Source organism: Vidua chalybeata, chromosome 6, assembly GCF_026979565.1.
Source record: "Vidua chalybeata isolate OUT-0048 chromosome 6, bVidCha1 merged haplotype, whole genome shotgun sequence".
NCBI classification, from domain to species: Eukaryota; Metazoa; Chordata; class Aves; order Passeriformes; family Viduidae; genus Vidua; species Vidua chalybeata.
In genome coordinates, this window is record NC_071535.1 from 12,497,217 (window position 1) to 12,514,933 (window position 17,717).

Consider the following 17,717-nt stretch of genomic DNA (forward strand, 5'->3'; position numbering starts at 1 on the left):
CCTCAATTACATCACTTATCAGGCATTCATAGCAGAAACTTCTTACATTTTTTTTCAATGTGCATAGCTCTTAGATGTTGTCAGAACTTCCTCACCCAACTGTCAAATAGTACTCTTTTGGGATTTAGAAATGCAGAGTGCTTGGTCTGCCCCGGGTGGTTTGAGGACACTAAAATTGCAGTGAATTGAAGTGTAATCATAACTGGGCTTGAGGGCTGTGATCTCTTCTGTAAGGGTTTGCCAGCAAATTAAGCAACTATGTTATAATTGTAAAATGGTAAAATGTTTCTTTCAAGCTATTAAGGAGCATTCCTGAAGTATTTCTTATCAATTGCATTGCAGTAAATCTGTACTGCTCCAGTTTATACATTGGTAACCATTGGTATGACAAAGCACTCAACTCTCCTTGAGCTTCACATGGAATGAACGACAGTAATGCTCATTCATTATTTCCACAAATGAGCAGTGATAGATTTTTATATATATGTGTTCAATGAGCTGATGTTGCCCTGAACCCAGAGCAGGAAGGCAGGCCAGGTGTACCCTCTGTGTGGGTAAAAGAGCAGCACATTCTCATGGAGCTGGAGTGCCACTCTGAACTTTTTGCCTCCATGCAGCCATGATCCTATATGATCTGTCAGGTGTCTTTCAGACATGTACAAGGCACACAGTATAATTTAACAGCAAACCCATTAACTGTCATAACTATTCCCATATCTTGGAAAGGTTAGGAAGAGGTACACAAATACCCAATGGAATTCTCCAAATTGTTTGCACTAGTTTCTGCTGTGGTTCCTGGCTGCAGCCTGGAAGCCCTGGGAATTCAGTAAACATTTCTGGACCATGTTTTGTTTCTTGTGGTCTGATAGGGATCCTAAACTCTCCTGGTCAGGGTGAAGTGCCGCCAGTACCACCTCTGACTACATCCTTAAGGAATTAATCTGCTCCAGAAGCTTGATGGAACAGCTGTTCTTCATACTCTTAGCTGGAAAAAAATACAGCAGTTACTTTAAAACTGCTTAGGATCCCTTCTTTAAGGACAGGGTATTCCAGGAAGCAATGTGAAACTGTAGCTGAATTCAGAAATTTATAATTTCAAGCACGATTTAATTGTGCACACTGGGTAGTGTCAATTCAGTGTCCAAATATAGATACTTAAGTAGTTTTTTGTTTCCAGCAGCGGTATTGAAACACTCAGCCAATTTAAGTTGGTACAAGACATGAATGTATAATGAAACTCGTTTTGAGGGCAAAAATTGAGTGTGTTGCCACATAGCCTAGAACAAGTCTTAAAGCTTGTGAAACTTGTTTTCTGCTCTGGATGTACTCTTTCCTTCCTCCCTTTCATTAGAGTGATTTGCAAGAAGTTTTTTGTAACCATATTGGAAGGATTCTGTGGGTAGTAATTTCTTTTCAGTAGAATGCAGGTGGTATATGTGATGTATGGTTACATCTGCATATAGCTGGCTGCTTGGAGGAGTAACTTCAACATGAGAACTAGTTATATGAGGAGGGTTCCAGGACTGTGGCCATCCCTTTATAGGATGTGCTGCCTATGCTGAGACTGGAGATGAGGTTTGTCAGTATGATGGCCCTATGTAATTATCTAATTGGAAGGGAGCAGTGTAGGAGGCAATAGTAAATCATACTGGAGTTGCAGTAGGTGCAGAAAGCAGAGGGTAGGCAAAGGTGTTAAAGCAAAAACTAAGCTGAACTGAGAGGAGAATTTTTCAGTGCATAGCAATAATTGTGGGCCCAATTGCTACTAGGTTGCTTGAGGGCATTCCACTTATGTGGAATTATTGTTGCAATTAAACAGTAGTCCTTGGCATTAAGTGTCTTCAGCTTTAAATCTCTTCCTTTGAGACAATCCAGTTAATTGGAATATATGTTATTGCCTAGTTATGTGTTATTTATGCTATTGACTATAATGCAATTAAAAAAGGACTTAAAAAAATTACACAGTGATACCCAAGAATTTTTTTTGCTATTCAGCTAGGCTCCTTTCCTTCTGCTCTAGCAGTTACATGAAGAAGGTTGCAGTAAATATGTAGTGATATGTATCAATATGAATCAATCTTTTCTGTACATTCTAGAGAATGTGATAAAAAGTGAATGGTATACACACACACTTCTTTTTTTCAGTAACACAAATGGGGGAATGGGTTAAATTTTTATTAGTAGTTCTTTCCCCCATTTGTAGAGGTGCTGCCTCTTTTGTGGTGGTTGAAATTACTATGATTATTAGTAACCAAGACAAAGCTATGTGAAATATACATTTTGGGTTAAAAAACAATTACCATGGAAATATATACTTAGATAGCATCATTCTAAAGTCCTAATTGCATGCAAGGCCTTGACAGAATTTCAAAAAACATCAGCTGTCTTGAACTGGGACAGAACTTCTACTCTTAACTGTTCACTCTGTAGCAATGTATTGAGTGTTACAGTGTTTTGTTGCACCTCTATTAACATAGTATTGCTTAATTTTAACTTGTGCCTTCATAGTTATCAATGTAAGTATTTTTTTCTACTTTTAAAAAGTAGTCTGACTAAGCAAAATACAGGAAATGGTGATGGCAGGTCCTAGTTTTTGATCTCATTAGTCATCATTAATATTAAGATTTCCATGAAGACACTTGGTAAATGTGCCAGCATGGCCAAGGAGTTGCTGTCTGAAATGACTTACTGAAGTAATTTTGAGCCTTGTTGGCACATTGCAATGTCAAGTAGAACAGGTTGTGTTAAGCCATCACAGGATCTAGTTTTGAAAGTTGTGGAATATTTAGATCTTTACAGAACCATTTAAGTACAGCAAAGGTAACACATAATTACTAGTTAGTGTCTTAGCATATGAACAATTTTACTTAATCATTGTGTAATATGTATGTGCACAGGATAACAGGTAAAATCAAAATAACTTTCTGTGACATACTGGCTAATAAATATTTTGGTCCATAATAGCATTTCTGTATTTATGGTTTTACCATTTGGGAAGTTTTCTTATGTGAGCACTGGGAGGCTAGATCTAGACAAAAACTAATCTTACTTGTTTTGTAGACTAAACTTTTTCAAAGTTTCTTTTATTTGTTGAGGGTGTTTCTTCTGGGATTATACTGCCATAGCAAACAACTCTTCCAGGACAAAAGTAGTGTTCTCACAAACAGTCAACATTTTACATCTGGGTTTATTGAAGCATATGTCAATCATGTGACTGTCTTATACCTTAGTAAATAACCCATATGAAGTAAAAAGATGGTCTAGCTGAAAAACAGATGCTTTGCAAGAACTGGATTTTTCTGAATAAGTACAAAAGCAAAAATGTTATCTAACAATTTTTTTGTTGTTTACTTAGTTGATGTTAACTGTTTTTAAAGCAATGGCATGCATATAGTGTAATTGTACTCAAACCCAACCTGTAGGAAGAGAAAGCATTCATTTGGAAGCATTAAGAACATGGGCATACATTTCTAATAATTTTTTTTGCCAGTAAGTTCTTTTAATTAGCAAAGGCTAGAGAGACATTTTCTGCATCAGTCTTTATTTTGTCCCCATTGGAGGAAAATTTTATTCTTAATCAGTTACATTTATTTAGATGATTGTACTTTTCATATGGTACTGTGTCTACTTTAGAGAACAGCAAAGTGTAGATTCCTCAAAGAAAAGAAATGCTGGTGAGAAGCAAGTTATCCCAGAGAGCAGAGGTAAATGATACCTATCTCTTGAAGGGAATAAAATCCATCTGCTAAGTGAGAAAGATGAAAAAAGGTATGGGAAGGAAATAACTTAATCAAAAGACATGAGGCTTTCAAAGACTTTTTCTCAGGAAGACTGTTCTTGTTAAGAAGTGATGGTGACAACCTGTTTAATTTGCTTTACCTGAGCGACAAAGTCTTCAGAGTCCTATTGCAAATAGATCATGTGGTTAAATCAGGTCTTTGAAAAGAAAATAAAAGTGAGTTTGTGTATGAAGTAGGAGAAGCTGCCCTGGATAATTTCACCGGCCTCCTGAAGAAGGGAAGCTTACTACATTGCAGCTTGGGCTGCAAGAAGCAGCATGAACGTATTGGAGAAAATCCCTTGTCCTGCTTTTCCTGTAGGTCTCTAAGTAGTTTGCTCTTGATTGCTGTCACTGTTACTTTTCCTCTGGTAAAAGACAGGGTGAGGGGATAAGAAAAATAAAGGAGAATATGGTAAGGATTAAAACTGTAGACTTTACAAAGAAACAGAGCAGGGCAACTTCTCTCTATTCCTCCAGGAGATGGAGGATACTGTTTAGTGCAGTCCTTTGTAGAAGGGAAGATATGAGGGAATGTAATAAGTGGTTTTTAATCAAGATTGTGGAGGAAGACCTGTGGCTTTGGGTGGTCTTGAGTCCAGGAAGCAGACACTAGAAAGGGAGGGGGCAATAGTAAGCAGAACCTCATAAGATGGAATTGGGGAAAAACTGCAGCGTGCAACCAATATAAGTGTGTTCCAGGATCTCTCTCTTCTGCAGGTCATGAGTATCTGGAGCTGTGGGTTGCTGCTGGAGATGGCTTTTGTGACTTGACATTCAAATGAAAAGCCTAAGCAGCTGGCCTATATTTTATATAGAATAGAGTGTTCAGATTAACTAGCAAGAAGGAGCTGCATTTGTGGGGTGCAAGTTGTTTTGGAAGAGCAGAAGATCCTAGGGCACTCTTTGTTAGTTGTGTTGTGCATTGGACTGATACTAAGTACAGCATCTTGCCAGGAGGAGCACATGTATCAAAGCTGGCTCTTGAAAGAAATTGTGTGGGTTATGGTTAAGGGAAACATAAATTCACATTGTATTTTAAGTGGAATGCAGTCATAAGTGGAAAAAACATGTGTTCTTCTATTATTAATCTTATTAGTGCTTTCTTTAGGTAATTTTTATCAGCATCGTCATCAGTGTTAGAGAAATACTTCAGATCCTGTTTAAAAAAAAAAAAAGTCTGCCTTGTTATTATTCCTCTATACAATCACAGAGCTTGCAACTTAAACAGAAGAACTGAGACATGCTGGAGAAAGAAAATACACAGACAGTGAACTGCAATGACATTTGTATTTAGAACAGCTTTTGGGACAAGTTTGTAGAGGAAGTGGAAGAAAAAGGAAAAGGTGGTCATCGGGGAGGAGAATTAATAGTAAGAAGAGAAGGGGTGGAGTATATCAAAGATGAAAGAGCTGGAGGGAAAGGGATTGAATCAGTAATTTATTTACTGGGAACATTTAGATTAATACCTTAGGAGTGATGAGACTGTTAATGTGGTTTCCAAGTGACATGATGTAGGTGGTTTTCAGAAGAAAACATAGTGTTCATTGTAAATGTATAAGCTGAATTTTTCTTAAAGATCACAGATCTCTTCCTCCACCCACACTGTTCTTACACTTCTTGATATCATCTATTTGCTATGAAATGTATTTATCTTTTTAGCCACAGTCATAAGATTCAAGTTTAGGAGAAAAAAACAAACTTGCTTCAGTGGAAGCAAAAGATCACATTCTGCGTAAAACTGGTCATATCAAGTGTAAAATTGTGCTCTCCTACATACAGATTGGAGAGCTCCTGTCAGTTGCCTATAAGCATTAAGCTTGTCCTTTAAGACCCTGGCTTCTTAACATATGTTGATCTAAGAGATGATACACTTCCCTCTCTGAAGCAGGGGGGAAGAGGACTTAGGCTAGGCAGTCAAACTAGAAAAAGAAATTGAAAGCCTCATTTGTGTGCATCCCACTCATCTGTCCTCCCTTTTGATACAGCCAAGGAATGTATCCCACAGCCACCTACAATACTCACCTCTCCTTGCTCTTTGCATGGCTTGAGAATTCCCTTATCTTCTCCTTGTCTGCCCTTGTTTACCCATATGTATCCTTTTAATACAGATTCTAGACCTGCACCCCTCTGCCATCTGTGCCTGTGTGTGCCAAGTAGATGCGTGGAGTGGTAACTATTATGTAATAATGAGAACATAATGTAATTAGTATCTACAAGGATCTGAATTAAAGAAGATGCAATGTTAAGGTACTGCATTGAAATGTACTGAATCCTTGAAGCAAAGTTAAACTTGGAGAGGTGACTCTTGCTGTGGGAATTCCTAACTTGGTTGGTATTGTAAAACTCTGGCAAATTATTGGGTAGCTGGTTTACTGCTCTGTAAAGTAAAAAGTAATAGCTGAAGCTATTCTGAGTCCCAGAGGAGATGAGGAGGGTGACAGAGCACTGCAGGGATTCTGAGGCCACTGGAAAAGAAAGCATCATGTGGGATAATTTTTTTAAATCCAGCACAGTTAAAAATTAACATAGTGTTTACTTAGCACAATGATCATATTCACAGTTTTGTAACAAAGGTTGCAAACTTGTATTTTTACGCAGTTAAAGAGAGGGAGAGGTAGGTGTCTTTATAGTGCTCAATGATAGATCTTTTAATTTTTTATTTTCTATCAAACCTGACTGCAGCTCTATGTAGCACTGCAGTGAACTGGGGGGTTTGTTAATGTTTAAATGGAAGTTTTTTCCTGACCTATTATTTGCAAAGATCTGTGTTTTATCATTCAAGCTTGGCATTGCTTCCATAAGGAAATGTGGTCCTGTGATGAAGTCAAATTCTCTAATACCAGAAGTATTAGGTTTCTTAAACGCTAAAGCAGTCATGGTTATTTTTTAAATAAAAGAACAAAAATGCATTCACTTAGAGGCAGTTCTTTAGTATGTCTGAGGTTTTGTGTGGACATCTCATGGTTACCTCCTAAAGCTGTTAGGTAAACATGCTCACTTTTTAAAGCTGTAAGGCAAAAGGAAGCATATTTTACAGCTCATTAAAATATTATTTTTGTGTGTGATGTGGAAACCAGTTCAAAATGTGACCCAACACAACTGCTCTTTGATAGCAGTATTAGAGAGGGAGATGGATCATTTACACCCCTCACTGCCAGTTTTGGCATGATACTCTTTGTCAAGCCAGCTGATACACTATATTTGGAAGTCTGTCTGTGTTCTGTATTACTAAGCTTATTCATCATTGCTGTCAGTGTACTTGCTCTTTGGAGAATGCTTTCAGGAATTTTCAACGACGTTCATTTGAAAGAAAACATGGCATAGTACTTAAAAGCTATTCACCAGAATACAACCAGAAAGCCAAATGGGAAAAAAAAAAACCAAATTGCTTTTCCACTGAAATGTGTGCTGCTTCTTCAGACATCAATAAAGTTTGTGGTTCATCTGAAGGATTTTTTGTTTTGTTTCTCCCCATGTTGTGCTGCTATATTTTATATATATATAATATCTTTTATATGTGTTTATTGCTTTTTCTGTTGTCATGTGGGTACAGGCAAACACCTCTTTCTTTCATTACTGTGTCAAAAAGAAGGTTCATACTTTCTTTCTTAACAATAGTTTAAGTCACTTGCAGGAAAAAAACCTTTTCATCTGAAATTTTATTTAAAATTAAAAATATGCTGGTTTCCTTTTTGCCTGAAATTACAAATATTTAGTGGAATTCTAGGATTTTTTTAAATTGAATTGAAATTTAACTCAAAAATCTGTTTCACGAATTGAATTACAAAGATAGTTTCACAAAGGAAGCATACTTGCTTTCTCCATATTGGGTCTCCCACTATCATTATAAGCCATCATTTGCTGGTTAAATACAGCAGAGCACTCCTTAACTAAACTTTTTTCTCAAGCATGAAATTGGATGAAGTGTTCTGTTAGATTTCAGAAGTTTTGAAAAAACATTCATAATCTATTTTTAAATTATTTATTTTATAAGATATAATGTGTGACTTCTTAATGCTACATAGACTTCACAGTGCTGGTATTTGGAATTCATTTTCTAGACAGATATGGATAGCAACAAATCCTTTCAAATTATGGCTCTTGCTAAACAATACAGCTGTCAAATGTGTTAGGTTTAAATAGTTATATCTGTTTCATATAACTGAACAGTGAATGAAGATGAGTATGTAGGAAGTAGAAACCTGTTTTTCTGATTGGGACTTGGATCCAAAAGTACAGTTTTGATCAAGCTAGCTGATTCCCTAAAAGGAAATACTTCCTTAACCGGATATCCCAAGATATCTGTCTGATGGTTTTTGGTATTGCCTTTTTTTTTTTTTTTTTTGGTGAGAGATACTGGCTGATTTAATCATGCATGCAGAATATTTTCTCTGTAGAAATTCTGATGGCTAAGAAGCGATAGTTAGACAGGATGCATGTATCAAAGAAGAGAGCAGAGATACTTAGGGAGCATATTTCATATTCATATACTGGTAGCAGTTTACTGAAAAAAATGCATTTCTGATTATGGTGCCATCAATCTTATGAGTTGTGTTCAATGAACTTGTTTTTTTCAATGGTATGTTTGCTGTATGTTATTTGATCATCAGTAGTAGCTGAGACATATCTCATTTTAGCCTTGAATTTCTTACTTGTGTAGACCAGATTTCAGCTAGATTTCTGGTTTTGGCCTCTGAAACAATATTCATCTAGGGTGGTAATATAAATACAAAACACTATTCAAATTTTCCTTTTCCTTGTGTTTGGGAAGCTGAAGTTCCTATCCTGTGAAATCAGCTTTATCTTTAGACAATACTTGTCAATACTTTCATTGGAATAATGGATTCTTGCTATTAATGTGTTTCATACAAGGAAAAATTCAAAAATTAATGCTGGCTGTGTACCATATTTGAACAGCTTCATGTATTGCTGTATTGTTTTTCTGAATCCATGGTGGCACTTCTCATATCTCCATTTATAATATGTGCGCAGTTTTCTTTGTTTTTTTTTCTTCTCATAAATTTACTGATGGATGTTTATATTTCAAACAGCTTATTCCTCTCAATACAACTTTAAAAAAATAATGTAAAGAAAAAAGCATGCAGTATATTGGTAGTGGTGTATAGAGAACATTTGCTAAGATTGTTTTTCCCCAATTAATTGATCAGTTAACTTGCTTCATTCTAGGAAATGAGAAAACAAAATCCTTCAAAATAATTTCATTTTTTCAACCTGCATATCTTAATACTAGATATGCTGTATCTTGATATAAACTATGGCTCATAATTTATAACTTTTATGATGAAATATATGGTGTGTGAGTGCTTTAATTTTCTGATGATTCTAAAGATGCAGGGACTTGTGTTTAGAGGGAATGTAGAAAACATTCCTATGAATCAACACAGAACTGCATTGTTCTTGCTTTTAAGATTTTGGACTCCATCTACACTCCTGCTATTGGATCTATTACAGATGCATCTGACTTGATTTTTCTTAAGAGCAGAAGAGTCTAAAATAAATGTAGCAGGATGGCATACAGGAGAGTGGAACATGCAATAGGTGATGTGCAAATAAAATCTTTGTGAAGGATGTACCATGAGAAAACTGCTGGGGGGTAAAGAAAAAAACAAACCAGATGGAAAGACTGTATAATGGGAAGACCATAAAAATAAACTCTTAAGTTAATTTTTTGTTGGTATTGTGATTCTTTATCTTTGTCTCACACTACATTATGGCAGGTTGACCTTTTATATTGATCCTATTTCCAATGAATACTATTATAAATTCAACATGGATTGCATAATGAGCATCTTCATCTGTGCTGAAATCTCATATCAAATGTAACTGTTTGTGGTAGAACAACAACTTTCAAGGGGATGTCCAGTGTTCATTCACAAACATCAAGAGATGTGATCAGACAGTGGTTCTTACATTGGATCTGTGGGATCTCTCCTTACCAGTGCATGTGTGGGCTTTTCATGGTGGAAACTGTATTGGGAAAGTAAGTTATGCAACTCAAGGGGGACTGATAAAATTAAGCAGCACAGGTGGGTTGCTTGAGCCTCTGACATTTATCTGTCAGAGAGTGCTAAAATCAGAGGATGTGGATATGCCCCAGGACTTCACGGTTTGTGTGTACCCAGAGCTAGTCTTGTTCTTGCACTATGCTTAATGTCAGAAAATGAAAGACTCATTTTCTTTGCCTTCCCTTTGGAAAACACCTTATAGTTTTGCCTGACTTTTCTCTCCTTTTATGAGGTGTTGTTTTTCAGTCAGTTTTGAGCTCCTTTAATTTTGAGTTAATAAGTTAACAGTGTTAACTTGGCTTGCTTCCTGATCATTCAAAGTTACTGTTTAAAATAAACCTTGGTTTTGGTAGCTTCTTGTTCTCTCTAATCTTAGTGGAAAAGGAAAGCAGCCAGATTATATACCTTTCCTACTAGAATTTTCAGCTGCTGGTCAGTACATTGCAGTATTAATACTAGTTGCCAAAGAGCAAAACTTTTTGGTAGCATATAAGAGGAAACATGTAATTTTGGGTCAGCTAACTACACTGACCAAGGATAAAATTATTCCTTTTATATACACAGAATGTTCAGAACACCTGGAGCCCATAGTACTGCTTCTGTACAGTGATTTTTGCCTTTTATGGATTTTGCTGTGCAGTGTGTTGTAACTTAAAGCTGCTATGGCCGTGATGATCTTGATGACTTGGGTAGATGTTTGAAATCTTTGAGATATCTGAAGTTGTGGACATGGCTGTCTCTCTTCCATCTCACTACAAAGAAGCTGGACATAGAATCTTCTATGCTGTCCAGGAAGATATTATTTCCTGTATAGACTGTGTATAGACTACTTATAGATGTGAAGACTTCAGTTGCAATAACATGTGGAATTATAGGGGAAAAAAAGTAGATCTGGAGATTGAGAGGCTCCATTTTCTGCTTTAGCTTCAAAGTTAAATCAGGTTGCTTAGGGCCTTGCCGAGTCAAATTTTTAATTCTCCAAGGTTGCTTGGAGATGCTGTTAAATCTCCATCCTGTTCAGTGCTCAACCATCCTCAGGGTGAGGAGTTTCCTTATGTTTATGTAGAATTTTCTTTGAGGCCTTGTGTGTCTGTTGCCTGTTGAGTTTTTGCTGTGTTTTCTGAGAAGAATCTGCCTTCACCTATTGTATAACTCCCTGTCACATAGATAAAGGCAATAGTGGACTCGCTTTCATCTCCAGACTGAGCAAATGATGTCTTTCATCTTAGGTGTTAGCCCTGTTAGTGGCCTTCCTCTGGATGTGCTTCAGTTTGCCAGTACCTCCTGCTCTGTGTGGCCCAAAGCTGCGGCATTGGACATGTGGCCTCACCACTGCAAGCAGAGGGGAATAATTGCTTCTCTGGACCTGCTGTTTATGTTTTTGCTTATGCAGGTCAAACTGTGCTTAGTTTTCACTGGTTTATGGCTGCTGGCTTTTTCTGTCTCCTAGAGTCTCCAAATCCTTTTCTGCAGAGCTGCTGCTGGTCCAGTCTGTAGCTATGATACTGTATATTGTCTTTTCCTTCCCAATTGCAGGATACTTTGTATAACTTAACGAAGTCACTTCTGGCTTCTTCCTCCAGTTAGTTGGGATCTTTCTGAATGCTGGTCCTGCCCTTCAACATGTTGGCTGCTTTTCCCATTTTATATTGTGTGTAAATGTGCTGAGGATCCTGTAAGTGTCCTAGCATCCAAATCTGATGGTGTTGGCCAGAATTGTCTACTGAGAAATACTGCACCTAATCAGTTGGCATAAAGGATTATGGACCAAAACTCTTTGAACTTCACGATTCAAAGATTTTTTTTGCCTGCCTATTCAGTCCATGTCTCCTTAGTTTGATAATTGGGGTGCTATGGAAGATAGTATTAAAAACCTTGCATAAGTCAAAGCACTGGCAACCACCAATTCTCCCTGGTCCATGAAGCCACTTACTCTTCTGCTTAAGGCAGTGCAGGGTTTGCCTTTAGAAGTCTGTTTTCTGATCCCAGTCACATTTAGGTCCATCGTGCCTGGAAATAACTTCCTTTTAGAACTCAATCTACATTTTGTACAGCAAATGAGGTGAGACTCACTCTTTTCTAGTTCTCTGGATCCTTTACTCTCTCCTGCCTCCACCTTGCCTTTCAGTTGGGTTTTGTTTGTTTGATTTTAAGTTATCAGTTTCCTGTCATGAGCAATTACCATGACTTTTCAAAGATGGTAGCCAGCAGCCTTCCAGAGACATCAACTAGCATTTTCAGTACTTTGGATGTTTCCTATCTGATCCTACATACTTTTGTAGGTCCAGCTTACCTAGATAGCTTTTGGATTTGGTAGCTCTTCTCCCTCAAACTTTGCTACTAAATGCAGAAACATGGTAAACCTGATAGCAGCCCTTGCTGGTAGAGACCATGGCCAAAGTGTCAGGTGTCTCAACTTTTTCTGTACCTTTCTGTACCTAGGTAGCTTCCTGATTTAGCAGCTGAATTACACTTTGCCCAGAGTGTCTTCTGCTCATGGTAAAAGCTTTTCCTCTTGCCTTTCCCATTCATCCTCAATATCAGCTCCAAACAAGCTTTGGCCTCCCTCTTTCATCCTCTGCTTGCCCAGACAGTGCATCTATATTCTCCAGTTGCCTGTCCCCAGTTCCACTTTACCTATGTTTCTGTTTCATGTGAGTTCTGTCAGTGAGGAGTCCTGTGTGCAGTCAGCTGGCCTCCTGCTGTGCCTGCTGATTTTCTTTCATGTTGGGAAGGCTTGTTTGGTGCTCAGAGAAGAGAGTCCAGGAAGATGACTGGCTGTCGTGGACACATTTTTAGCTTCCCAGGTCATTCTGCTTATCATTCCCTCAGGAAGTCCCAGCTCTGTCTACTGCAGTGAGTCCAGAGTCTTTAGTCTGCTTTTTTCCTTCCTTTCTTTTCTCAAGACTTATACTACAGTTTCACAATTACTGCATCCAAGGCAGTTGGCTGTCTCATGCGTAAGCAGTTCTTCCTTATTCATGAGTACCAGATCCTGCACAACCCTTCCTCTAGAAGCCTGTTCAGTGCCAGCATCAGAAATTGCTCCCAGTGCATGTGAGAAATTCCCTGGATATTTCACACCTTACTACATTGCTGTTCCAGGAGGTGTTGTGTGATTTAAGTCCTGCATGAGAACAAGGGGCACTGAATATTGGAGTACCAGTCTAAGATGATGTTCCATTTACTTTGGGAACTGAAAATAAGTTTTCTTTAACTAGTTGCCTTGAATCAGAAGAAGCTGCAGCAAAGATATACAGATGGTATTTGGATTTTATTTTGAAATTGAATACTTAATTTTCAATTCATTTTGAATTACTATGTAACATACAGTCAAAATACTAATTCAGCTGCTATTGGCCATGCAGCTGATGAGATAAAATAACCTGGTTTTCTATAGCCTGAATACTTTGGAATCCATAATATTTGTTCACAACTAATGAATTTGCATGTGATTAGAATAATTTTTCTTTTTGTCTCTAAGATTTCTAGTTTCTAATTACCCTGAAGTAATTAATGTGCAACTACATGAAATATTGCTTCAGATTGCACTGTATAGCTCTTACATTCAGGCCATGCAAATAATACTTGCACATATATATGGGCGAGAAATAATTTCTCATTCTTTTCTTTTTTATGTGGCTAGTGAAAGAAGATCTAATTCATTCATACTTATTATATTTTGTTTCATTGTAATTGGTGACAGTGTGCTTCTTAATCTGTTTTAGTTGGAAGATGGGGAAGAAAAGCCGAGTGAAAACTCAGAAGTCAGGTACAGGAGCCACAGCGACAGTATCTCCAAAGGAAATGTTGAATCTAATTAGTGAGTTATTGCAAAGTAAGTTTTGTTTTTATGCCTCTCTGGGAAAAGGGATGGTGTGCAAACCACTCAAAAACATTTTCTTGCTGAAGCCAGTGAGTTGTATTTTTTCTGTAAGTGGCCAAGCTTGCTATTTCAGAGTGCTTAAGATAGATATTCTGAGATGCACACTAAACTACCTCTGTTAATATATGCCATCATTGGCTTATTTAAATAGGTATTTATTGGCCAGACCATTTTTGTTGCAGCATTTGGCTTTTCATTTGAATATAAGCTTAAATAGTGGGTTAGGTTAGATTTTTAAACAACCAGACAATTTGGCATTTAAGCTTTGTCAAAAATGTTTTTCTCGTAAACTTGAAGAATTACACTGTTTCCATTTATCACTTGATCAGTACTTTGAACTGATACTAGAGTAGGGAAATTAACTGTGGGAAGCAGTAATACAACTCAGTTTAATTGCACAGATATTTTTGTTGCTTAGATAAATTTGTTGCTGTTTGGAAACTTTTCATAGTGCTTAGATCTTGTGTATAGACCAAAGATTGTTTCAGTTGTTGAGGAACTTGGAACTCATCCATTATTTCTAGTAAATATGAAAAGCAGAGCATAATTTCATACAATGATGCTAAAATACTATTGCCTCTTTCTACTGTCATTAGTAACTGTGCTATGATACAGTTCTTTTTGAAACAGAAGTCCAGATTTTCATATTCTGGACACATCTAAATGTTGCCTTAGAAAAATTAAAATTTTTCTTAGCATTGCTCATGAGGAGGAGACAAGGAGTTGGCAAAGCAGTTTGATGCTTATGCTACAATTGGCCTCTGCTTTGCTACCAAAAATAAAATGTAGATCTAATTTGCTAAGCAAAGACAAGTATCAGCTGTTCTTTTTGTCAAGCTTCCATATTTTATTCAATGCTGAGATTTTTCAAATCACTTGAGCAAGGTAATCTTCAGCTGTCCACTTGGATTTACATGGCTTAGATCAAGAAATCCACACACTGACATTTAGAATATTGGCAGAGACACTGTGGATGTAATCTAAAGCTAAAGCATGGCTTTGTGTTCCTTTGCTTGTCCCTCCAGTACTTGTGCATCTATGAAAACAGTATTGACTAGGCAGGTCAAATGTATGTACCAGCAAATTTCTCAAATATTTAAGGTATGCTCTATGCTATTATCTGCTTTCATTACATCAAGAGTGATAGTAAGCAGGGTAATGTAAACAGAGTGCTTTGCTTAAATTATTGAAAACCGACACTTTTTTTGTTGTTTGTCTTATCTGAGATATTATTTACTTAATGGCCTGGTTGTTTACCTTTTTTTTTCTTCCAAGCTTTTTAGACATTTGCTATTTCTTATATCTGAAAGAATATTAAAAATAAAATAAGTTATACTGTTAAGATTTCAAAACTCTAAATTAATTACCTGTCTTATAATGGGATGATTATAACAGTGGAGATTGGTTTATTTGCCATGTAAACATATTTGAAGGACAAATAGTACTGGGGTTCTGTTAAGTTACTGTGAAACCATAGTTCTGAGGTTAAAATATATATGTGTGTGTGTGTGTGCATATACATATATATGTGTGTATATATATATGTGTATAGATATGTAATGTACTTAATTAAAGAAAACATTTTGCTTTCCAGAATGCAGCAGTCCTCCCCCAGGTCCAGGTAAAGAATGGGAGGAATATGTACAGATCCGTTCGCTTGTGGAGAAAATCCGCAAAAAGCAGAAAGGTAAATGTGAAACACTTGCAAGTGCTTCTGAAATGTTCAGGTGGGCTTCACCACTGGCATTAACCATTTTAATACTCAGAATTCTGAATGATTATCACAGACAGCTGGTCCTGTAAGAATTCTGTCTGATAAGTAGAAAAAGGAGCTTGAAATTGTTTTCTCATCACAATCTGAAGGACTAGAAGTAACAATCCTTAGAGAATAATAGGCTGCCTTGGTTCCTGGTTGCATAGTCTGGTGCTCTGCTTCTATAAATCTGAACATTCTAAAGTTAAATTTGTAACTGTTTTACATCAAGACTTTACTGGATGTTGAAACAGTTTCAGCAAGGCAATATCAGGACATCAGGTGATGATAAAAGTATGTCACAAAATAAATGCAGCAGCTAATAAGTCTTTCTGCTCTAAATGAAGCACATAATCAAAATAAAGAAATTATTATAATATCACAGTTCATGAGGAATTTTATTGCCAGTTTTCCAAAGTTTAAGGTATGCTTATTTTTCATACTCGATCAGTTTTCTTCTATTATGGTCTGTAACATTTTGCTTTTTTTATATTAATTTAGTTATGTTTGGAGGCATGTTCTAAAAAATCCTTTTCATATAATTTTAGTAAAAGTAACCTCTTTTATGACGGATATATTTTAATGACTGAGAAACAACTTTTTAACCTTGCAATTAATAGATTTGGGCTGGACATACCTGAAAAAGTCCTAAACAATTCTTTCTTCTCTGGTATTTATACAGTAATAGCAAGAAAGCCAGACTACATATAAATGGAGCTTGACTAGTTCATGGTGTTGCTTGATAAACCAAATACTGAAGAGGCTTGAAATTTCTGTTTCACACCTGTTTTTAATATATTTTGACTGATACATAAAGATCTTACTGCATGAAAGGACTTAACACACCTCTGAACACCAGTTTTTGGCAGAGGGTGTATGGAAGAATAAACGATGCTCTTTCAGTGACTGCATTCTCTAGTGATATAGATGTGAACTTGGTTCATTTTTAACTGTGCCATGACTTCTGTAAACTTACGGTACGTGTCCAGGTTTTTATGATGTAATATATGGGTTAAAGTAAGTCATAATTCAGGTTAATTAGAGCAGAGTTAGCATTGGGGTTGGCCTCTTCTCTGAATCTTTCTTCTGCACCAGAAAGATTAAACTATCCACAGGGAAGATGCTGCTGGCAGAGATGGTAGAATTAATGTAACAGTATCATGTTGATAGAGCATATTTTTTTCTTTGGAAGATACAAAACCTACTAACCACACTGCTGTTGACATACAAGTGTCTTTCCATGTAACATTTTCACATACGTAGTGAGTAGCAATGGTATGGTGTCTTTCAAGACTATTTTAAATAGAACATAGTAGTTAATATACAGAGTTTGCTAGCTTAAAGAGGCTTTAGACAGTTAGCAGAGGAAGTTCTTGTTGGGAGCTCTGAGATGTACAAATTAATATATATTGCCAAAAATGTTTTACTTTGTGCTTTTTTTGACTAGAACATGGGGTTGCAGGATGTGAACTAGAATGATTTTCAGTATAGAAAATTCTTAATTTGAAAACTGAGTATTTTTAATTTCTAAAGGTTTCCTTGTTTAACTCATTAGCAAAATCTTAAATAAAGCTAATTTTTGATATAGATTTTCATCAGTTCAACTATATTTTGTTCTGTGTAGAAACTGTTTATTCCCCAATGGTGCTTATGACTTAAAGGAGCCGGTCTTCTCTTTAATTTGGAAAAAAAATGGGAAGTATTGGTCCACATTGTATATGAGGAACAGAAGTAGAATTTTAGAGATGCTTAAAGAATGGTCCCAAGTACAAGCTGGATATTAAAAGCTTCCAGTGGTATTATACAGTAGCAAAAATTGGAAATCAAAAGAACAAAATCTTGGATAGTGTAAATACCTACCAAGTTCTGTAGAAACTATGCAAGAAGTCTTACTATGTTTGTGTGGGCATTATATTCCAAAAAATACTTTAGAAATGCTTAATAAATTTTTATACTGCATCATCAAAGATGAAAGTTTTAAATGATACTTGCACTTTTAAGTTAACTACAGATTTGATTGGTTTTGGGCCTTGAAATGCAAAATTTGGAGGCAGGAGTGGGGTATTTTAAATGCACTAATGCTATTTCCCTAAAATAGGGATTTTAATCTCAAAATGTATTTTATTCCCTGTGCTTAGCCAAAATATCTTTGATGTAAAGCATCTTGCTGATGACATTTTGTCACTCATAAAATGGCCTGAGCGTTTGGGGGGCCTTTGGACGCTTTTAATGTGATCTGACTCTAGAGTTTGGATTGAAGAGAACACACAG

The 17,717-nt window shown here is 36.5% G+C and overlaps 1 protein-coding gene across 1 annotated transcript in view; it reads left to right on the top strand.

The window, feature by feature from the left end:
- Positions 1-17,717, top strand: part of SETD3 (SET domain containing 3, actin histidine methyltransferase) — a 62,319-nt gene that overhangs the window by 10,290 nt on the left and 34,312 nt on the right. Inside the window, exons 2-3 of the mRNA XM_053946163.1 lie at positions 13,536-13,645; positions 15,288-15,380. Coding sequence (XP_053802138.1) covers positions 13,543-13,645; positions 15,288-15,380 — 196 coding nt within the window. The 5' untranslated portion in view covers positions 13,536-13,542. The remainder of the gene's footprint in view (positions 1-13,535; positions 13,646-15,287; positions 15,381-17,717) is intronic.